This window comes from Podarcis erhardii (genome assembly GCF_964252035.2).
Source record: "Podarcis erhardii genome assembly, chromosome: 4".
Lineage (NCBI taxonomy): Eukaryota > Metazoa > Chordata > Lepidosauria > Squamata > Lacertidae > Podarcis > Podarcis erhardii.
The window spans coordinates 69,717,700-69,741,816 of record NC_138508.1 but is presented as its reverse complement, the minus strand read 5'-3'; the positions used below and the strand labels follow the sequence as shown (position 1 = coordinate 69,741,816).

Below are 24,117 nucleotides of genomic sequence, written 5' to 3'. Positions count from 1 at the left end.
TTGGTTAGAGCAGTGTTTCCCAACCGGTGTTCCGCGGCACACTAGTGTGCCGCGGGACGTCGGCTGGTGTGCCGTGGGAGGGAGGCGGGCGAGTCGGGCGGCAAGAGGCGGGGCGGCGGCGGCGAGCACACGCGGGGCGGGGAGCGAGCTCCCTCCCACATCCCATCGCCCCGTGCTCCGCGCTGGTGTCCGCAAGCCTTGCGCACCCGGGGGATCTCCCCCCGGGAGCGCAAGGCTTGCGGGCAGCAGCCTGCAGCGCGGAGCACGGGGCGCCCTCCAGAGGACGCCCCGTGCTCCGCGCTGATGTCCGCAAGCCTTGCGCACCCGGGGGATCTCCCCCCGGGAGCGCAAGGCTTGCGGGCAGCAGCCTGCAGCGCGGAGCACGGGGCGCCCTCCGGAGGACGCCCCGTGCTCCACGCAGGTGTCCGCAAGCCTTGCGCACCCGGGGGATCTCCCCCCGGGAGCGCAAGGCTTGCGGGCAGCAGCCTGCAGCGCGGAGCACGGGGCGCCCTCCGGAGGACGCCCCGTGCTCCGCGCTGGTGTCGGCCAGCCTTGCGCACCCGGGGGATCTCCCCCCGGGAGCGCAAGGCTTGCGGGCAGCAGCCTGCAGCGCGGAGCACGGGGCGCCCTCCGGAGGACGCCCCGTGCTCCGCGCTGCCAGCTGCCGCCCGCAAGCCTTGCGCTCCCGGGGGGAGATCCCCCGGGTGCGCAAGGCTTGCGGACACCAGCGCGGAGCGCGGGGCGTCCTCTGCAGCCTGCAGCGCGGAGCACGGGGCGCCCTCCGGAGGACGCCCCGTGCTCCGCGCTGGTGTCGGCCAGCCTTGCGCACCCGGGGGATCTCCCCCCGGGAGCGCAAGGCTTGCGGGCAGCAGCCTGCAGCGCGGAGCACGGGGCGCCCTCCAGAGGACGCCCCGTGCTCCGCGCTGGTATCCGCAAGCCTTGCGCACCCGGGGGATCTCCCCCCGGGAGCGCAAGGCTTGCGGGCGGCAGCTGGCAGCGCGGAGCACGGGGCACCCTTCGGAGGACGCCCCGTGCTCCGCGCTGGTGTTGGCCAGCCTTGCGCACCCGGGGGATCTCCCCCCAGGAGCGCAAGGCTTGCGGGCGGCAGCTGGCAGCGCGGAGCACGGGGCGCCCTTCGGAGGACGCCCCGTGCTCCGCGCTCGTGTTGGCAAGCCTTGCGCACCCGGGGGGCGCATGGGGCGCCCTGAAACAGAGGGTTCCCCATGCTGCGGACTGTAGCCTGCCGCCGGACGCGCGGGGCGCCCTGAAGCAGAGCGCCCCTCGCGCCAGGCAGACATGGGCCAGCCCCACAAGCTCGGGGGACAGCGGGGAGGCGCAGCACCGCCATCCCACTGTTCCCCGACCTGGTTTTTTGGGGGGGAAATAAAGGGAAAAAAAATTTCCTTTATTTCCCCCCTCAAAAAAGTAGGTGCGTCCTATGGGACGGAGCGTCCTATGGGATGAAAAATACGGTACTTACTATTTCATAATAAAGTAATTATAAAATACTTTCTTTGTGTTTATTTGATTCCTATTAAAGAGAGTTACTTTATATATAGTCAATATAGGCACAGAGTTAATTTTTTAAACATTTTCTAATGGTGGTGTGCCTCGAGATTTTTTTCATGAAACAAGTGTGCCTTTGCCCAAAAAAGGTTGGGAAACACTGGGTTAGAGCATGGTGCGGATAATGACAAGGTTGCAGGTTCAACCCCCATATGGGACAGCTGTGTATTCCTGCATTACATGGTGGTTGGACTAGATGATCCTCAGGATCCCTTCCAACTCTACAATTCTATGGTTCTATGTCTGTCTACCCCTTTTCATAAGTTCTGCATAGCATTTCACCATGAGGAACGTTGCCTTCTGTCCACGGAGAGGCTAAATTTACATGCACAAGAGAAATACAACTTACATACTTCAAACTTAAATTCAGTATATGTCTGCATCAGATACATACAAGAGTAGCTGAATCATTGTTCAAGCTTACATCATAGTAAAGGGGCGGATGTACATAAACCCAGTTGCATTCCAAGAGCATGAAGGAAGTGTGAAAACAGCTTGATATTAAGATTCACTATGAAACAGTTGTGCTTCGTGTATTACTTGCTACAAAATTCATGTAAGACAAAATCTTCCTGCAATGGAGAAAGTATCCTTCAGTCTCTTATAATCCAAACATGATTTCTTACAAAATCAATAGGCACACTATTTATTAATGTTAGCAACAGTTCAGTTTCATCTGAAGATTGCTCATGCCATCTGATGAATACCACAAATTTCAGAGATGTGAGGAGGCAAGAAGTTATCAAGTTGTAGACCTACGCAAGGATGGCCAGCCCCTGATGGCACAAAATGTGCTCCATTCTTCTGATACCCTCCGCACCCATCCTAGTTAAAGATGTTTCAAATCCAGTTATTTGCATGAAAATAATTAAGGGTGGAAAATGCGAGAAGATGCCTTACATGGTATGTGCACAGGATGGATGCAATATGAAAGGGAAGAAATACCTAACATGTAAGGTACTTATTGAAGAAGCTGGTACCTCCTTAAATATTAAAATAGTGTGTGGGATGCAACGTGGAGGAAAGTGACATTGAAATCAGTATCAGAAAGCATCCAAGAAGCAACCTTAAAAACAATCCATAGGTGGCACTGGACTCTGCTTAAATTAAAACACCATAAATCCAAATATTTCTGTTGGAGATGTTGTGGAGAGGGGAGGGGTTACTTCTTTGGTGGGAATGTTGTTTTGTGAAAACTTACTGGGATGGAGTTATTGCCCAAACTATAGGCTATTATAGGACAACACCCCCTCCACAATTTCACCTCTGGCATTACTTAATATCAGTAGACTGGGTGGTTCTGAGGGTACTTAGGGTACTTAGGGCGGGGGGGGGGCAGAAAAATCTGATAGTATCTGAGGGCACTTTTTGTTTTATGTGAATAGAAACATGAATATCTGATGTCAACTATTGACTCAAATTGCTCTATGGAGAGGATATATGTACGTTCTGACCTCTTATTAACCCTCCCTAAAGTTCATGCTTAAATTGATACAATATTCATAACACATCCTCTTTGTTGTATATAGATTCTTTGCCCATTATTTTGAACTCTAATGACTCCTATTTTGTTTCCTTTGTGTGTCTTGTTACCATTATAATCCAATTAAACTATTTTTAAAAAATCAGGCCATGTAGACAAACAATGAATGCAGCAATGTGAAATAAGTAACCCAGAAAATTCAAACAAAACAAACAGTATCCTAATTTCTGAGGCTTGATTTAACTATAGCAGACCTCTGTGAAAAGAAAATAGTCACAGCCTCAGTTTTGAAAGCATTGGTATCTTTATGACACTACAATGCTTGAGTTTAGCTGACCATATTGCTCATCTCTGGACAAGAGATGTCTAAAATTATAGAAGATGTCATGTTACCTATTAAATATACACTGGAGGAGTATGCCCCACAATACATCCACTTATGTTTACAAATGCAATTAAAATCAAGTATCATGCAAGCATTTTAACTCTAGTCTGCCATTCTAAATCAAATCAGCAATGGTCTAAATCTGGACTATGTCAACAACTTCCAGGCATACCACAGATAAATGCAGGGACCATTTCAGTGGACTGTCACCTTTACTATCAGGGAGCTCAAATCCAGCAGCAACCCACTCCCCACCCCCACTGCTGTCCCAGCCTGGAACCTAGACTATGTCAACAGCTGCCAAGAGTCAGATTGGATAGCTCAGTTGGTGAAGCATGAGAACCTTAATCTCAGGGTTGTGGGTTCAAGCCCCACATTCTGGTCCCTTCCAACTCTACAGTCCTGTGATTATGATTCTATGAGAAAAGGCACGCCAAAGATGCATACATGCTGGAGTGTAACTGCTATACAGTGGACGCTCGGGTTGTGGAGTGATCCATGCGGGATGCACGTTTGCAACCGGCAGCATTCGCAACCCGCATCTGCGCATGTGCAGGTTGCGATTCTGCACATGCGCAAAGCACAATTGAGTGCTTCTGTGCATGTGTAACCGCCGAAACCCGGAAGTAACCCATTCCGGTACTTCCGGGTTTCGGCGGTCCGCAACCCGAAAAAACGCAACCTGAAGCGGCTGTAACCCGAGGTATGACTGTATACCACTTTGGAAGCAAATCTTTACTAAATAGCAGGGGATAAAATATAACCAATGAAACAATTGAGGAATCGGAATACTTTTGACCTACTGGTAATTGTATAAGTGACCAGCATAAAACGGGAATAGCACAGACGCACACATTTGTTTTGTTCCCTGGTCTCAAGATACACTTTAACCTTATTCCCATCCATCTTTCCACATGTTGATCAAATGCATGGAGAGACCTCTTGGCCCTGCCAACCTCCAAAGGTGTCCATCCCTTTGTGAGTTCAGCAGAAGGTTAAATCAGGCCTCTCCATGCATAGAGCTGTGTGCTTGTAGACTCTTTGACATGATCAGGAGCCCCTCAACAAGAGGGATTCTGAATGTGTGGAATCTGTGTGCCTACAGCTATAGGCACATAGAAGCTCTATGCTCACCCTTTGCTAAATGTTCAAAGGAACAGGGCCAGGAAGTGGGATCCTACTCCCCCCGCCCCTGAATTCAGTCAACATGTAGAATGGGAAGCAAAAAGAGGGATGTAGTTTTTCTTGGAAATTAGACACACATATACTTAACAGCTCCCTTTAGACTTATCAGTTACTTGCCAGGGTTTAAGAATGTGCATGTTGCATTTTATACAGTCATTAGACCAACATGAAAGCATTTCTCCCAATGACTGTCTTTCATTCCTTTCCCATGTCAGAGCTCTCGGACTCTCTTTAGAAAAGTGTCGCACGTGATTAGGACAGATCAAGTGGAAGCCCTTTGCAATCTTCAATCGTTGGTGCGCTGAAATTCAAATGGTGCCCTTTGGTTTCATTCTTCGTTTTAAGCAGCGCATTTATTTTGGACAGGGAGAAGGAAAAAAATAGCCATAAAATTTCCCACTGTTATGAAAAACAGAAACAATTGCTAGAGTTACGAGATACTCTTGAGACTGAGCCAAGAGATGACCGGCTTTTAGTTGGGACTATGCTCTGCAACAAGTTATAAATTTGAAGATTCAGATCATGGATGGCCATTGGGGGGCTCACACTAATCTCCAAAGATCTGGAGACTAGAAAGTAGCTGCTGCCATCAACTAGCAAGCACTTGCAGTACAAACAGGCTCAGGCACAGCCCAAGTTATTAGATAACAAATCTCAAAGAGATTTAAAATTAAGTTGGGAAATACTTCTGTTTCTCGGAGCAGTAAAACATTTTCTCTTCTTTATGAGTGAAACCAAAGGCATGCCAATTCTCCTTAACATTTAGCATGGGTGCTAGGAGCCAGAAAACAGAGCAGTCAAATCATAGGTCATTAAACTGACCATCCATTTTAGTTTGCTTTATAAAATTTGGAGCAAAACCACTGAGTATATGCTTCTATAGCCAAGGTAGTTATCATGGTGCCCTCTGGATGTTGTTGGCTACAATTACCTATCATCCCGGACCATTGGGCCAAGTTGTCTGTGGCTGCTGCTTGTTAGATTCCAACACAATCTGGAGGGCACCATGTTGCCTTTGACTGGTTGCGCTAACTGCATTTAAACATTGTCTACGTAATACTTCCCTCCACACAGTTTTCAGTAACTAGCATTACAGAGCTTGTATGTTCACTTATAAACATGATAAAAAGTGATCAGAGACTTCAAACAATTTTCAGCCAAGCCAACTTAAGTCTAGTCATATAATTGACTTTAATTACACAACACCACTGCTGATTGAAGGGGTTTTGCTCCTCTCAGACTTGTTAGCAGTACATGCAAAGTCATGAAAACAGACAAAATAAAGGGTATTTGAGAACTCGCTGCTTGTTGACTTCTTAGCCTGCTAAGTGGCAGGTAGAGCTGTTTCCCTTACCAAGCAAGAAATATGTTGTGAATGGTGAAAAGTTGTTTGGGTAGGGTTGTTTTTTTCTGCCAAGTTAGCTATAGCAAGTAAAAATTAAAACAGAGCAAGTTACTATTCAAAAGTACTACAATACAGCTGTGATCCACAATCACATAACTATTTTCTTACCCATTAACCCAAATCTGCTTTTCCACAGTCGTCCTCTGTTAACTTCATGAAACCAAACTTGATGAAGATTAATCCATTGTAAAAGTCCTATTCGAAGAAAGGCACATTTTTTTCCTGGAGACGTGTATATATCAGGTATCTTAGAGACAGCCCAAACTGTAACTCCTACAATCACTTTAGTTGCCACAGGTTTCTACCACCATAAATCTTAAGAATCAAAAGAAATGAAAATTAATCTCTTAACTGGAATTCCAAGTAAGTTCAACAAGTTTAGCATTGCCAAATTCTAGATAAGTCTGCATGTTGGAAAAAGGTACACACAATCTATAACTGCTTCTTATTCCATAATGTTGTTTTGAAGCAGTGCAAGGAGTGGTTATCTTTCCCCTCCTTCCAAAGAAAATCCTCTTCCACATGGCTCTTCAAATGCAGAACTGCACTGTAACTGTGCAAACTTTCCTTATTAGGAACGCTCCAAAGAATGCTGCACACATCTGGTAAAATCCCTTTGAGTATGGTAAAGACATCTCATGTTCTCTCTCATCTAGGACGGTCAGTCCTTGATTTTCAATCTTTAGTGCAATTTCTCTGACCCTAACAAACAAGAAGTTGCAACACCAACGGCAAACCTATTGGAAACACAAGCCACACATATGCTAAACTGTGATAAATGCTTTTTGAAAAATAAAACTTGCTTTTTACAATAAGCCAATAACATTTTACTGCTAAAATGGGTTGAGGGGGAAATACTATGAACCAATCCATCCCTGACTAATTTTGTATGGGGGTGGGTATGGGTTTTTAACTGAAGATTAAAATAACGTTCAGCATTTCTTGTATCTGTATCTCAAATAAATCTATATCTAGATATGACCCTTTTGATAGATGTGAGCATACCTTTTATTACGTCCTTCCCCCATTTTATGTCCCTCTAATAAAGCTATTTTTTTTAAGACTGTAGCCTTTCAAAGAACTTGCTATATATTGTATAATGCAATATAACCTTATTAGAAACAGGGGGAAACCTAGACTTGTTTTGTGAAAATGCCTTATGCATCAAGCATAGACTGTTGCACTACATTACACGTGGGGCTATCTTAGAAGGCTGAAACCTTCAATTAGTATGGAATATGGCCGCTACTTAAGCACAAATCAAAGTGTTGTTTTTGACCTACAATGTCATGAACAGATTGAGTCTGGAGCATCTTAAAGACCACCTACACCTAGATGAAGCGACCTCTATATTTAGATTCCTTGTTGCAGAGGTTGCAGTCCCCACCTCTGGAGATAAGGTGTATGTGCCATAAAAATTGGGCATTTTCTTTGGTGGCAGCCAAAAATTTGAACAATCCAACTTCTTTCAACAGGCACCTATGTTAAGCTGTTAAATGCCAATTAAATATCTCCCTGTTTGCTTCTGGGAAGCATTTAGTTTCACTAGTTGCTGTATCCCTTTGTCCCTGCTATTTGCTTTGCTGTGATTTTACTTTTGATTAAAATAAGCAGAACTAGAGAAATTGTTACCCGGATGATTTGCAAAAGATAATCGTCAACTTAGGAAGCCAAATAGTTATGTTGTGTTTTATTCGTGCATGCATGCATGCATTTTAGGCACATGCATCTCAACTTCCTACCCTTTCTACCAAAGATAACCATCTCAAAGATGGTCAACATGATCAAAACTCATAACTGACACACTAAAAATAATTGCACAAATTAATTACGAGCAAGTTACTGTGTCAGCTGCCCAGCTATAGTGAGATGCCTTTAAGTTTCTATTTAAATTACAGAAATTCTTTAAAAATGTGTTTATATTAATACAAACTAGCACATCATTTTATTTTGCAAATTTGTGTGGTTTTCCTATTAACCCTTTCCCTACATAGAATACTGCAACCTCCAAAGCCACAGTTTTGGCCTACATTTCCCACTTCTCCCATCAGGCCTCCCTTACCCTTTTCCAACAAAGCTGCTCCACTCCACACACACCATGAAAGGGTTTCTAACAGCTGTCATAGCTACAAGGAAACACTGTGTTCAACTGCATCTCTCTGAATACCAGATATCATGGACAAAACGCTACTTGTTTGAATTTACTAAGGCCATAAAATATGGAGAAGATTAATGCATTCGCCTTCACTTAAGCTTTGCAAAGATATTTGGATTGCCAGTGTGGAAAACAGAGTGCTGGACTAGATTAAGACAAGTGATTTACTCAAGAAAACAAATCTGAGATTGGATCAGAGCCTCCTGCAAATAAATGTCCCTGTCCAACACCACTTGACCCAGTATTTCCTGCAATGCCACGGTATGTCACACTCAGAAGTGCTCCTTTTTGCCCTATCCCCAAGTTCCCATTTGCCACAGACGTAAAGAAAAGAAGAAAAATGCACATGTTTATCTCACACTTTCAGCGCTATAGTCTCTTCCTCTTAACCATTCAAGTCAAAACCCTATTTTTTCCTAGGTTCAGAACCGGTACTAAGAAGAGCTTTCCCCTTCAACCTTCTCCCACACAGGGAACCCAGTCCTAATGTCTCCGATATTCTTCCAGCTCTGCCTCGAAGCAGGAGATCAAAGGTGCAAAATTTAAAATGGGAAGCTGTGGTTTTAAGGACTTAGTGAACAGGCTCCAATATCTATCGTGCCTTCACCAATCATCCTTCCTTCACTGCGCCATAGCACTGGTATCTGCAAATGGCTCATTGCTAAGCTATTAGCGCAGGCAGCATGAAAAGGATCATCCTGTGAAGAGCAGAATTCTCTGCTCAGCCCAATTTATCTCCAAGTGGTATTTTTTAAGGCTCCCTGACCTGCCTGTCCTCCCTGCCTTCCCTTGGTTGTTACTAGATCATTGAAGCAGTCCTCAGCTTGGTTCCCATCCTTTCTTCCCATCTCTTGCTGTGCCATATCCCTTCCTCCCCTTCCCCGCCCCCTGAGCTGAAGCACAGTGCTGATTTTCCTGCCAGCAATAATCTTTCCTCTCTTGTTCTTCCTGGCTGATCCCAAATTTCTGTTTCCTTTCCTTTCCATTCCTGAAATCCACTACTCATTGCAAAACCCAACTCGAACCTCTTTTCTCCTCTCTTTCTGCCCTGGCTATTGAGTTTCTATCTTTTCTTTTGTGGGACCCCATTGTGTGTAAGGGTGTGTGGGTGTAGCTAGAAAGTTACACAAGTCTGGTCCATGCAACATTCTTGCAGTCTGGGGTAGAACTCGACTGCTTTTAAATCTTGGCTCTCTTTCTTCCTGGGTAGCGGATAATGAAGAGGCAGCCTCTACAACCATAACACCATATTCAACCAGTTTTCCAACCATGAGCTGATGAGAGAGAAACTGCTAATCTGATGGAAGTAGTAATCTTCAATTCTTTTCATGAAGGTGTAAAAAAATCTCTAGAAACAGTTAAGCAGCATTGAGGCTACAGCGGAACCAAGTCCTACTAAAGCAAAAGACTTGCTTCTAAGAAGACAAAGATTGGACTGGGACGCAGGTGGCGCTGTGGGTTAAAGCCTCAGCGCCTAGGACTTGCCGATCGAAAGGTCGGCGGTTCGAATCCCTGCGGCGGGGTGCGCTCCCGCTGCTCGGTCCCAGCGCCTGCCAACCTAGCAGTTCGAAAGCACCTCCGGGTGCAAGTAGATAAATAGGGACCGCTTACCAGCGGGAAGGTAAACGGCGTTTCCGTGTGCAGCTCTGGCTCGCCAGAGCAGCGATGTCACGCTGGCCACGTGACCCGGAAGTGTCTCCGGACAGCGCTGGCCCCTGGCCTCTTAAGTGAGATGGGCGCACAACCCCAGAGTCTGTCAAGACTGGCCCGTACGGGCAGGGGTACCTTTACCTTTACCTTTTAAGCTTGGTACAGTAATTGTTCGTGATCTCTTGCTGCTGTCTGCACAGCACTGTTCTAAAAGTGCACCTGTATATATATATATACAAACAGTCACACAACAAAGAAGATAGCAAACTGCCAATTAATCTGACATACACATGCCTGGGTTCTGTACTGGTGGTGACTGACCAGGGATGGAGTGGTGGTGGATAGGTCAATGAAGATGTCAACCCAGTGTGCGGCAGCTGTGAAAAAGGCAAATTGCTTGCTAGGGATCATTAGGAAAGGAATTGAAAATAAAAATGCCGCAATCACCATGCCGTTATACAAATACTGTGTACCATTCTGGTTGCCAAACCTCAGAAAGGATACTGCAAAGTTGGAAAAGATGCAGAAAAAAGGATTAGGATTCTAGACTGCAAAAAAGAAATGGCTTTCAAAGCGCATCCGTTTGTAGCTACAATAACCAAAGCAGCAACCGTTGAACTAATGTCAATTTGGCTTAAACACCTTTTCTTACTGGTAACCCATTCAAATTCATGAGCTTCTTTTTTTAAAATAAATAAAGTTTTATTGAGATGTAGGCTAGGGCTGGGCAATGTATTGATACATTGTCCAAAATCAGTTTGAAGTCCACACCGTGGTAATGATTTCATAATATTCAGCATGGTGATATATTGCAAATCACAATGTGTGTGTGTGCGAGCGCATGCTATATGTCTTCTATGTCTTCAAAATATAATAAATACTTACTGGGCAGTTGAAACTTAGGGAGAAAAGACTCCAAGCAGCTGTTCCTCATCAGAAAAAGACAGCTGTAAGGGCTCCTGGAAACTGTTACCCTTACATATTGTTTTTAAATATGCCTTCCTATTTTTAGGAATCAGTGGCTTGGATCCCAACTTTTAGTTCTACTCACGGGGGGAAGGGGGGGAACCTTCCACAAGCAAAACTCACCTTTCATGAACCAAAGCTCCTTCTGTTCACAAAGTGAAAAGTTAGGCTGAAAGCCAATGAAACAATAGTTTGCTCCCGGAGATGAAAGCTGGTGCCAATTTGAACACTAACTATATTGACTCAGAATTCTGCATGGACAGCACCAACATACTTTCTGCTCCATCCTGGGATTTGGTGCGAAGTTTCTAGGCAGCCTTGCAGTTAAATTTACCCTATATTGCTATTGCTAAGCTTTTCTGGAAGACATCACAACAGCTCAGTTATAGTACTTTTGATATTAACTGTTGCAAATCATTTCATAATAATTTCACAATAATGGATGCTTTAGTTGAGATTCCTGCATTGCAGGGGGTTGTACTAGATGGATCCTTTCAAATTCTGCAGTTATATGATTCTATTACTCATTATCTTGAAGAAACAAATAGGTTCCCACTAAATATTTGTATCTTCTGGGGTGACTTACTATGAATACACAAGATTTATTTCTTTTCTTTTTTATAAAAAAAAAAAACTTTTTTCTCTCTTCTATTAATACAAGAGGGTTTTTTTGCTGATTGGACAGACAAACAATTTTCACTCTGTTTTTACCATAGCTATTCATCTTCTGCCGTAAATGCTATTCACACACATCATTCTCGCTTAGTCAAGGAAGTTTTCCTGACATCTAATTACCAATTCTTTTAACTCCTTGAAATTATAAGCTAAACAGATAATTTGGCTAGTGTTGCTAGCTTTACTGGTACTTGTTTTAAAGGGGGGTGGGGACATATAGCTTTCGTTATTTCTGTGAAAAGGAAACAAAAATGTATAGCTCTACCATTTATTGTAAACAAGTAAACATATGGATGTTGGCAGCTCCTCAAAAAGCAACACAATCCCGCAATAAGCAGTTCATAACCAGTTTTCTGATTCCGTGTGTGTGTGTGCGCGCACGTGCATGCGTGCGTGCAAGGACTATAGATGAAATGTAAAGTTACAAAATGTTAGATATCTGTAATACAATACATCTATTCTCCTCCCTTTCCTTAATAGTTTGTTTGTGTGTGTTATTTTAAACCAGGACACAAGTTAAGGCCTAAAGATAGATCACAAACACCTCTCTATTTGCAACAAACTGGAATATACCTATTACATTACAGTCGTACCTTGGTTGTCGAACGCCCTGGAACTCGGACGTTTTGGATCCTGAACGCCACAACAAGTGATTGTTCCGGTTTGCAAACGTTCTTTTGGAAACCAAACATCTGACGGGGCTTCCGTGGCTTCTGACTGGCTGCAGGAGCTTCCTGCAGCCAATCAGAATCCGCGATTTGGTTTTTGAACGTTTTGGAAGTTGAATGGACTTCCAGAATGGATTCTGTTCGACTTCCAAGGTACGACTGTATGTGGAGTCCGCCCAGATCTTTATGGGAACAGCTAAGCCCAAACTTTATCAAAATTAGGAAAGTGCCTTTATCATTACCAATTCCCACTAGATTCTGATATATGTGAAGGACTTGGCTTCTTTTTCCCACCTCAGAATCTTCAAAAACCCCAAACTGCATGGTTCTCCTGCACCGCAGGCTTTCGTAGTCCATGAATTGTTGGGAAAGCATAAGCCCCATGACATGTTGCTACAATATTCAACCAAGAGAAGCAGAAATATGGGGAGAGAACAAAAGTGTCCAGAATGAAGGAAATTGAAAGAAGACAATGGGAAATGGGAAGATTGGGGTTCGGAGAGCCCTGCAGAAGTGCAGAGAGAAAATAGCCACGGGGCACTATAAGTTGGAGAGATAAAAGAGGGAGCCACAGGGAGATGGGAAAGATAAAATGGGCGAGTAATGGTTGGCGTGGAGAAAGAAGACTGCATGCTATGGAGTCTAGAGAAGAAAAGGAGGGCTAAACAAACAGGGAGGTTAAAAAGCAAAACACTGTTCAAATGCTTTTCTATATGTTGATGTTCCAACAGTGCAAGAGAGAAAAAGGAGGACAGTGGGGTATGACTGAGGGAGACCTTCTTCCAATACATCCCCAGCATGCTTCTAAATTCCTATTTCCGTGGCCCTCCAGATGTTTTTGGCCTACAACTCCCATGATCCCTAGCTAGCAGGACCAGTGGTCAGGGATGATGGGAATTGTAGTCTCAAAACATCTGGAGGGCCGAGGTTGAGGAAGCCTGTAATTTAAACTGTCTTTAATATTGATTTTTAAACTGTGTTAACCTATCCTAGGACCTGATGCTGAAGGATGGGTAATAAATGGAGATAATAATACTAATAATAATATGTGAGGAAGGCTATGCCAGCCCTGAAGCTGGTATAGTTAATTCCCCCCCCCCTATAGAAACTATTTGGAAGTGGGGTGGGACATGACATGACAACACTGGGAAAAGCCACCTCACCTGGTTTTTGTCCTGGCTGGCACAAGCAATGTCAGGGCTTGGATATGGGGGTTCCTCTGCCTTACATACACCATAACAGAACTCTATTTTAAAATGAACTGTATGGGAATTTGTACAAAAGGATAAAATTATCACTGAAGTCAGGCAGAACTGCAGATTAGAAACTGAACCCAACACAAGAACCATAGAGAATTAGAAGTTGCAAAAGAATATGTTTTACCAAGCCATGCAAACATAATAAAAGACTGCACACTCTAATCATAATACTCAGTTCTGGGCGTGATTTGATGTCTGAAAACACATGATGCAGCAGGTTTTTTTTATTGGGTTTTTTTTTTTTTAAAAAAAAAAGCTAAATGTTCATTGGCTGTCAGAGGTGTGAAAACTGTTTAAATATGAGCTGAAGTTAAGTAAAGTCCTTAAGCTACCAAGACTACTGGAGCAACACACACAGCAAGATTCAAGGAGTACTTCCAAGAGGTAAACTTATTCATTATGTCAACAGTTTATTTATCGTTTCTCTTTATCCACTGAGATTTTTAAGACATAGAAACGAAACTTCATTCATAATAATATGCATATTGCTTATGTGAAAGCTTTTTTAGGGGTGCAGTTTCTGCATTGTTCTCCCCTCCCCCCCCAAAAAAAGGATGGGGTGGAGATTTAAGTGGGCAGAGTATGCAAGTTCTAAATTTTCCCTTAGTGTCCTTATATTCAAAAAGTTTGAAATAAAGACTTTAATGGTGAACATTCAAGATCTTCTGTGCATTATCTTATTTCCTTTAATGCCAGCATTCATCTTTAGAACTTAATTAAAAGTTGCTCTGCTGCAGCCTTGCTCTCAGATTTTTTTATTCTTTTCATTAACAATCAGACCTGTTAACTGATTGTTTGTCTTTAATTAGCTATTGGGCTATTAAGCTGTCAATTAACTGATGAATTAAATCATGTACAGAAGATGCCTTTTTGAGAGATTTGAATTGGTGGAAACTCTTAAGTAAGAAAGCAGTTTGACAATCTGGTCGGCTAACACTTGTATTGTAGGAAAAGCTATCTTTCACTCACTTTCCACTGGGGAATATGAAATATTTATTCAATGTTAAGGCTTATTGGTATTATAGAAAAACACATTTGATAGATGCACTGCTTTTTTATTTAAATGGAGCCATGTCACCTTTATGTGCCTATAATGCAAAAAATTGTCATTTTTAGGTTCTTTTTTCACCAAATGTGGGACAGAGGAGGACATATTTGCTTTTTCCATCTTCATTGATTAAATGAACTATAAGTTTTAATCTATTAAAACTGTTAATTTATAACATCAAATAATTAAAACATCCATACTACTACATTATTTTCCCACCGTATTGTATAATTGAAAAAAATAGCTCTGTCAATGTACACCTAAGGCTATGCACTAAATCAGTGTTTCCCAACCTTGGGTCTCCAGCTGCTGTTGGACTACAATTCCCATCATCCCTGACCATTGGTCTTGCTAGCAAGGGATGATGGGAGTTGTAGTCCAAAAACAGCTGGAGACCCAAGGTTGGGAAACACTGCACTAAATTATCAAATATCAAATTGTGGACCAGTTTGCATGTCTCATTAAACCCATGGTTTAGTACGCACTATGGTTTAAAGTGAACTACCAAAAATCTCTGATATGTTCTACTCCCTTCTAATCCTTCCCCATACCGAGAAGGAAAAGAACAAGAGGCTAGCTTTGCATTAAGTGCAAACAAATCCTGGCTTCCTTGCTGTGATTTATTTGGAGGAAACAAACCATGAGTGCTGGTTAGCATACAGCCAGCATGGTTTGCTTCTTTCCTGGTGCAACAAAGGATTAGCAGGAAGAAGAAAGAATCGGGAACTTCTTAGCAGTCTGTGCATGCTTCCTTGACATGCAAAAATAATCTCTATAATGTTAAACCAAGGTCAAGAGGGCCAAAGCTACAGATTAATAACATGCTGCAAATTTTAGGATGTGGAAGATGATGGGTAAATTTATGCTTTTCACATTGGAGGTTAAAATCCATGAAGACGTTGCTTCCAACTTAAGCACATTCAGCTGTATTAGTTTCAGTGGAGAGAACTGATGTGCCTACGTTTTCCTCTCTAGTGTAAAATAGACTTTGACTGCATTCCTCGCAAAGCCATTAACATCCAACAGAGACAGTACAGCTCACCTTACATTTTAAAAGTTGTTTTAACAAAGAACAGATGAGACCTAGCAACATTAATTATATATGGTTGTATACTTTGGCTTGACCTATAAACGGTGTGTGTGTATGTGTGGAAACTTTCTCTTGTATGTTGTATATTGCAGGACCTGCCATGAGGAAAATGGAGGGCTGGACTATTGTTATGTGCCTCTTAAGCACTACATTTGCTATTCCAGTAAGTGCTAATTGCTAATTTCAAGTAACTTAATTCTTCACTAATTGAAATCAGAGTTAAAAGACAGGTGAAGATTTACAGAAGAGTTTCCCAAACCTGGGCCTCCAGCTGTTTTTGGACTATAATTCCCATCATCCCTGACCTCTGGTCCTGCTTGCTAGGGATGGTGGGAGTTGTAGTACAAAACCAGCTGGAAACCCAAGTTTGGGAAACCCTGATTTACCACATACCTATGAAGAAAACTAAGCATTAACATATATTACCACAGGCTTCCTCAACCTTGGCCCTCCAGATGTTTTTGGCCTACAACTCCCATGATCCCTAGCTAGCAGGACCAGTGGTCAGGGATGATGGGAATTGTATTCTCAAAACATCTGGAGGGCCAAGGTTGAGGAAGCCTGTATTACCATAACCTATTGATGAGTTTTCTCAAATTAAAACCAATGGTTTTTTTTACAATAGTAGCAGTAGTAGTTGTTGTTAAAATGATTTATATACTACCCTGTTACAAAACACCAAGGCAGTGTACACCGACGTAAAAATATTTAAAAGCAATACAGATAATATTATTAATATTATTATGACAAGGATAATATGGTATACCAAGTACTGTAGTTACTCAGTACAGCTGCAACCTTAAAAAATTGTTATGAAAAGGTCTGAAATGATGGGTGGTGGGGAAAGGAACATAGGTATACCAGCCCTAGCAAATACTGTATTCATTTTCTCTTTCTATATTCAAAAGTGCTTTATGGACACAATAGGAGGCAGCAGCATATGCATGGAGAAGATTTTAGCAAATGTGTAAAGTATGCATGTATATATGTCAGGAAAGCTATATACCCAAGACTTAACAGTTAGCAAACTGGTGAAGATGAGAGTCTTTTTGCACTTCTACTGCATGAGAATCTTGCTCGGTAAAGGAAAACATGTAGCATTTTATACTAGATGATTGAAGTTATCTAGATAGTGTGTTAAAACATGCCTTCAGGAAATAGCTCAGACCTATTCACTTATTGTGAAGTAACAGTGCAAGTTTGCCAGTGTGGAAACAAACCAAAAAGGGGATTACAGGCAATTCTGGCCTCCTAATAAGTGTTTATGTCAATTATATGCTACTGAAAAAACATGTATTTCTGCTTGTTCATAAATTTACATTTTCAAGTGTACATTTAAATCTTCTTAGATGTACACTTGAAAAAAGTAGTATGTCAACTGGCCTATGTCAAACTATGAACTATGCAAGTATCTCAACCTAACCCTTCATCCAAAGTTGTAGCTAAAACATTTACTGGGAAGAATTAATGAACTGAAGTTATCTCCAAATGCAAATGTGTGATTTATTTTTTTAAACTTTTCCACAGTTGCCACAACATCCTGGCTATATCAATTTCAGTTACGAGGTACAACCTTTTAAATGTTTTTCATTCATGTTCTTTGTGTGTAAATTAAAAACAAAGTAGATCACTTCAGGACTTGTATCACTAGATATGACAGCATGCACAAAATATATTCACTATTAATCAGCAAGGGGGAAAGTGAATTTGTTTAGTAGTCTATTTTGTCAGGTGATGCGATTAAATACAAAATATGCTGCTTTCACTCTGCTAAATTAAGGTGACTAAACCTATACTGATATACTAGAAGCGAAATTAAATGTGATGGAAACGGAATTTGTAATGCAACTGTATTGTTCCTACAGACAAGTGCACCACTAATCGAAATGATCAATAAAACCAAATACTTAACAACATACAATCTAATTTTTACTTGCATTCAACAGGGAAACCCCCAAAGCAAGTAAAGCCCAGTCTTACTTAAAATGGAAATATGCAATCAAGTAAAAATGGAACCTAACATTAGGGATCAAAGGAGAATACATCTGGGGATACTGATTTTACATAATTCATTGGATATTTAATGTGTGGTGTGATTTCACAGCACAGAAGTTTATTTATTTAAGAAAGACATAGGAAAGGTGGGGTTGGGGTGCCTGCACGAGATCTTCCGAATGAACAAAACATTATTATCATGGCCTGTTAACTTGGAACACTAAGTGCAGGATTCACCTAAGCAGCCATGTCAGTGGAAGCCCTGTACAAGGACTTCTGCTTGTGCAATGGGGCTCCCTTCCTTTGCATGTTACTGCCTTCACATCACCAAAATTGGTTCTAGGGGCTAGGAGGACCCCCAGAACAAGGAACAGAAAGGGCCTGTTTGTTCTGACAAGCAGCAATGCTTGCCCAGATCAAACAACTGGAAGAGCACGAGATTGAATTCTATCCTTTCTCAACAATTTAAATGAAATAATCCTTGTGAAATGTTTGTTTGCTATTTAGAAATGTTTCTCTTTATTTGTATCTTCAAGGTGATGACACCTTTAAAGTGGTACCAGAAACTAATGGGACCCCAGGTATGGCATCTATAACATATGCAACCTATGAACTGATTTCTCAAGCCAAGATTTCAGAAGGTCAGGTGTGTCCAGATTATTTAAAACAGGCTTTACTGGAAGTGATACAGGGCAGCCAACATGGCAACAGCTGGCATGGCCAACAGTAAGAAAGTAGTAGTAAGTCCAGCAACATCTGAAGGACTAAAAAAGTCTTGTGGAAAGCTGCAGCATAGTTCACAATCACTGCCCTTCAAAATTCTGAGTAACTGCCTTCACATTATTTGTCCCAATAGAGTGCTTCTAAAAATATTTTGTTGCCCATAGATACCTTTAATCAGCTGCCACTTTGACCTTTTCACTTATTTTAAGTAATCAATATTATGTAAATCTTCTAATAAATCTTTAATATTTGTTTCCATAGTATCCACATTACGCCTTTGAGCCCATGGGAGGATGGATGCACCACCATGCCGGGCCAATGATGCACCAAACTCATTATCCAATGCACCTCCATCAAATGCAGCCACAGCAGCAGCCGTTTCCACATCCAAACCCACAAATGCCGCAACCTGGTCATGGTCATAGCCCGTACGTGCCGATGACTGGGCAAAACACAATCATGCCACAGTATCAACCAAGTCATGTGGGACCAGTTCATCACCCGCTTCAACCACATGGAGGAGAGCACCCAATGCACCAACTGCCACCAAGCAGTCCAAACCAGCCAATGCACCCTCAGCAACCAGGGAATCCAAACCAGCCGATGTACCCAATGCCTCCCCTGCCTCCAATGATACCAGATACACCCCTTGAATCATGGCCACCAGCTGACAAGACCAAGCAAGAAGAAGTGGTAAGAAATCATTGCAATAGCATTACATTTCATAAATACATCAAACAAAAAGGTATCATTTTAAAATATTTATATTTATTTTGATGATCAGAATTTTAAAAAAAGAAGACGTGAGATGGTCCAGGAAAAGCCATATTGGCTGTTTCACATCTTTCAAATTAAGCTGACATGAAGCCAGCTTTCAAATTAAGCTGACGTGCAATAATCTCATATGAACCATTACAAATTACGAAAAACAAAAATATTAAAGTAGTACTATTTGCCATATCAACTCAAATAGTCCTTCCCACTCCTAGGCAAATATCACTTAATACATATTTCAGATGAAAATGACTCACCTTCAAGCCACAACTCTGCCTATATCTTTGAAATTGCATGAAATTGCAGCTTGTTTCCAAGACTTTGCCTCTGTATAAACATGTAAACAAAGTCACAGTACTTTCCAACCATTCATGCCAGTGCCTATGCCTCTTAACTAAAAAAATCAAATATATAATAAGATTGTTTTATTGTTAAAATAGTATTTATTTGGGTGGTAAAGTTTTTGTTGTTGTTTTTTCATTGAATGAAGCAAGCAATCTCAATAACCATGGTAATATTTCTGTTCAGATACTGGTTTTAATTTTAGTTCTTTTCTCCCTTCTCTTTCAGGATTAAAGGGGCCAGGAAACCAGAATAATGAAGAGTATTTTAGGCACCTTCACTTGCTTTCAAAAACCCATCGTTCTACTGCAGTGATATTAATCCAAATTCTTAGAGAATACTGTAGCTAGAAAGCAAACAAACACAAAGTAGTAAATAATAAAACTTGTTTTAAATCAATACTAATAGAATTCTGACTTTTTCTTTAAAAAGTACTTCAGTCAATCGAGCCATTAAAAGGAGATTAAAACAGCATCTCCTATCGAACAGTAAAAATATCACAGATCATTCATTTGCATGTCTTTATTTAAAATATGCACACACAAAGAACCAGTCCCATAGATGAGTCACACTGAGGCTCAAGCCTCCATGTGATAGTTCTTCTAAGCTTGCCTTCAATTTCAAAAGATTAATTACAAGCTCCAAAATGAAGCACTAACACAATCTACCACTTCAAGAACTAAATAGTTACAATATGGACGTGCTGTATGCTGTGTGCCAAACAGAAAACATAGTTTTAACATGAATTAAAAAGTGCAACTAAAGAGACCCCCTCAAACGAAAACAAAATCAAGGGGAAAAAACCTCAAGAGTCATGATACACAAACAACATTACCAAATCAAAATGGAGTCACATCGACACACACATATAAACGAACCACAACAAGAGAATGCCAAAATAATGTCAGAGAACAAAGTCTATGTGAAAATGTCTTATTTACCGATGTTCACTTGAGATCAACTACAAATAGTGCTCAAAAAATATGAGGCAAAGTCAGTGAAGGTTGACCCATCAAGGAAAACCAGGGCGCTGTCCTATGAAGTCGAATGTCAAGCAAATTTTTTTAAAGTGTTTTCAAAATCTCAAAGTCACATTATTTTGTGCCCCTCAGATACTCCTATCTTTTCATTTGAATTTCGAACCTGGAGCTATTTCTACTAAGCACATGTTCTCTGGTCATCTGTTCTCTGCACCAGTCAGCCAAATCTAATGCCAAAAACTACTGCTGTGACCAGGAGGCCCCTAATCCACCACCAGACAGACAAAAACATTTGAAAACCTTTTATTCTACTATTAATGTTGCAAACTCCTTATCCCCAGCAGTACAGCAGAACCCCACACCTAATTTCATGATGATAATTTTTATGACATGCTGTTCATCCTAAGGTAGCGTTCAAACAACACGAAAAACAATTTAAAACCCACAACCATAAAAATAAGGTGGGTCCTAAAAAATATACCTCAGGTGTCAAAAACCAGGTTAAGGAGGAACATCTTCAGCAATTCAGCCAATCAAGATATTAGCATACAGCCACAATACCACTTTAGTAGGTCTGCAGCCATGGTAGTCCATTAGCCTAGTAGAGCTATCAGAACCACACATATGCTCTTACATTGGCCGGAACTATTTCCTTGAAGGTCTACACCAGGTTTCCTCAAACTCGGCCCTCCAAATGTTTTTGGCATACAATTCCCATGATCCCTAGCTAGCAGGACCAGTGGTCAGGGATGCTAGGAATTGTAGTCTCAAAACATCTGGAGGGCCACGTTTAAGGAAGACTGGCCTACACCTTTTTCTTCTCAGTAAACCAATTGGTAAGAGCCTTGTACAGTGGTACCTTGGGTTAAGAACTTACCGTAAATTTCGCTCCATAACACGCAGATTTTTCCTCCTAGAAAGTAAGGGGAAATGTCTGTGCGTGTTATGGAGCGAATGCCTACAGATGGCGGGGGAATCTGCTGCAGTTGTGAGCAGTCCGTGGCTTGCTTTGAAACAGCAAAGCGGGTGTAAGCGGCTCCTGTCAGCGAGCCGAGCCGGGAGGAGGGAGAGAAGCAGAGCGGGCTTGGCTGCTTTAAAAAAACCCGTCCTCTATGTTCCTCTCTCCTCCCCACAGAGCTGCTAAGTAGCAGCGAAGCTTTTCAGCCAGCCTAGCCGGGAGGAGGGAGAGAAGCAGAGCGGGGTTGGCTGCTTTTAAAAAAAAACGTACTCTCTGTCCCTGCCTGCAGTTTTTTGCTGTCCGATTTTGGATTAGCCACTGTAGGGGCTGTGTGTGTGTGTGTGCTTGAGCTATAGTTCTCCTCCTCCTGCTTCCCCTTCGCTCTCCCTGCGCCCCTGCACTCTCCCTCCGACTTTAGAATTGACACTCTGTGTCTGTGTGTGAGAGAGAGAGGGCTCCTTCTCCTCCTCCTGCTTCCCTTCACTCTCCCTGCGCTGTCCCTCCGACTTTAGAATTGACACTCTGTGTGTGTGTGTGAGAGAGAGAGGGCTCCTTCTCCTCCTCCTGCTTCCCGTCACTCTCCCTGCTGTCCCTCCGACTTTAGAATTGACACTCTGTGTGTGTGTGTGTGAGAGAGAGAGGGCTCCTTCTCCTCCTCCTGCTTCCCGTCACTCTCCCTGCGCTGTCCCTCCGACTTTAGAATTGACACTCTGTGTGTCTCTGTGTGTGTGAGGGCTCCTTCTCCTTCTCTTGCTTCCCGTTCACTCCCCCAGCGCCCTGCGACTTTAGGGCCAGTTCCCTCTCTGCGTGTGTGTGTGTTTTGACCTCACTGCGCTTGGGGGAGAGTGTTGGTCGCAATTTTTCTTGATTTGTCTCAGAGTGGTTACTATCATGGTTTCCTTGCCGGGGAGGAGGGAGAGACGCAGAGCCTGCTTGTTCTAAAGGAGCAAAGCTGGAGAGGAGCCTCTCCTGCATTATCAGCAGCATCCTTCTCCACGCCCCCCACGCGAGCTCCTTGTCCCTTGAGTTCTTTTCCTTCCCTCCCCACTTAAAACGTGGTTACAAAGCACGGATCCACATGGATCCTCAGGATTTTTGCACTAGGTCACCCCAAATTCACCATCAGATCACATAGCATATCCATGGCTACAGCCTGCACCAAAACACACACGCACCCACTGTTTCATGGGGTCGCAATGGCGCAAAAACGTGGTTACAAAGCATGGATCCACATGGATCCTCAGGATTTTTGCATTGGGCTACCCCAAACTCACCGTCAGATCACATGTCTGTGACCACAGCATGAACCACAAAAATCATATATCCACTGTTTCATTTAGAATATTTTTTTCTTGTTTTCCTCCTCTAAAAACTATGTGCGTGTTATGGTCAGGTGCGTGTTATAGAGCGAAAAATACGGTAATTCATTCTGGAGGTCCGTTCTTAACCTGTAACTGTTCTTAACCTGAGGTACCACTTTAGCTAATGGGGCCTCCCGCTGCTGCAGCACCGCTGCCACGCGATTTCTGTTCTCATCCTGAAACAAAGTTCTTCACCCGAAGTACTATTTCTGGTTAGCAGAGTCTGTAACCTGAAGTGCCTGTAACCTGAAGTGTCTGTAACCCGAGGTACCACTGTATTTACACTTAAAAACAAACCAAACAGTCCACCAAATGATCTAGAAACCTAATTTAAAATTGTTCCTCTCTGCCATAGGCTCATTGTTTTCATATTGGGTATATTACTTTAGCAGACTTTAAATCAAAGTGGTAGGCAATTAGCCATGGCTTACAGCAAGAGACAAAACAATAGTCCAGTAACTGTTTAAAGGCTAGCAAATTGTCATTAGCAATCCATGAAAGTTTAAGTATCTAATGAAATGTAGTCCAATAAAGCTTAGACCTTAATAAAGTTGTCTTTAAGATCCCAGTAGAGTTGTTCTTGTTTTGCTAGAACTGCACTGTGATCTATTTAACAGGGTTAAAAAAAAACCCTATGAAACACTTTGGCAAATTTAAAATGCTATTACAAAAGTAGGGTGGTGGATGGGATGCTTCAGATGAGAACCCAAGTGTGCAGAGCCAACATGTAGTACAGGATAGTATATTGTACCCTGAATGCACACCCTACCCCCGGGCAAGCCTATCCCAGCAGACAATCATATATCTGATTTACTGAAGGTCTTCATGCAAAACCCAATGTCTGTAGGCCTGAATATACTGGTTGTGTCCCAGCTGGTTTGGCCTGTGATTCCAAACAGGGCCTCGTGCAATTTAAAATAAGAAACAGGCAGCTGAAGATATTAAAAAGTCTATTGTTCTTTATTTGCAATATTCCATTTATATCCATTCTACCCTTCTTTCAAAGAGCTCAATGTACCATTTATGGGTCTCCCTTTCTCCATGTTATCCTCACAGCAAAGCTATAAGGAGGCAGGTTAGGTTGACAGACAGTTGCTGATCCAAGGTCTCAACTTGAGCTTCACGGCTGATTTTAATCCTGGTTTCCCAAGTTCTAGTCCACTTAATAACCCTCCATCCATTCTATATCACAAAAAAGATATAGAATTCTGCACGATACCTTTCAGACTTATCCATTCAGGCTACAATCCTGTACATTAGTTAGTTAACCCGATGTACCACTGTACTTCTGTGCAATGTAACAGTTATTCATGGCATGAACTTACATTACAAATTGTAGCAGCTTTTAATGGATGGAATGATACAACGTAAAGTGTTTGTTTGCTGAGGAGGATGGGGATAGAACCAGAATAGGTGGGAGCCACGCAACTTTCCCCCCAGCAGAGAAGT

The 24,117-nt window shown here is 42.4% G+C and overlaps 2 protein-coding genes across 8 annotated transcripts in view; one reads left to right on the top strand and one right to left on the bottom strand.

Moving 5' to 3' along the window:
* The window catches only part of ARHGAP6 (Rho GTPase activating protein 6), a 197,411-nt gene that overhangs the window by 50,680 nt on the left and 122,614 nt on the right, over positions 1–24,117 (bottom strand). The window contains exon 1 of one of the 7 annotated variants that reach the window (XM_081858674.1): positions 6,133–6,286. The exons of the other annotated variants lie outside the window; for them this stretch is intronic. The gene's annotated coding sequence lies outside the window, so the exon portion shown is untranslated. Of the gene's footprint in view, positions 1–6,132; positions 6,287–24,117 lie in introns of those variants that run through there. 7 annotated transcript variants of the gene reach the window in all.
* On the top strand, positions 13,626–19,768 carry AMELX (amelogenin X-linked). The gene is made up of 6 exons (XM_081858788.1): positions 13,626–13,781; positions 15,628–15,698; positions 17,063–17,101; positions 18,067–18,111; positions 18,515–18,946; positions 19,598–19,768. The coding sequence occupies exons 2-6, from the start codon at positions 15,636–15,638 to the stop codon at positions 19,601–19,603; spliced, it is 585 nt and encodes a 194-aa protein (XP_081714914.1). The 5' UTR covers positions 13,626–13,781; positions 15,628–15,635; the 3' UTR covers positions 19,604–19,768.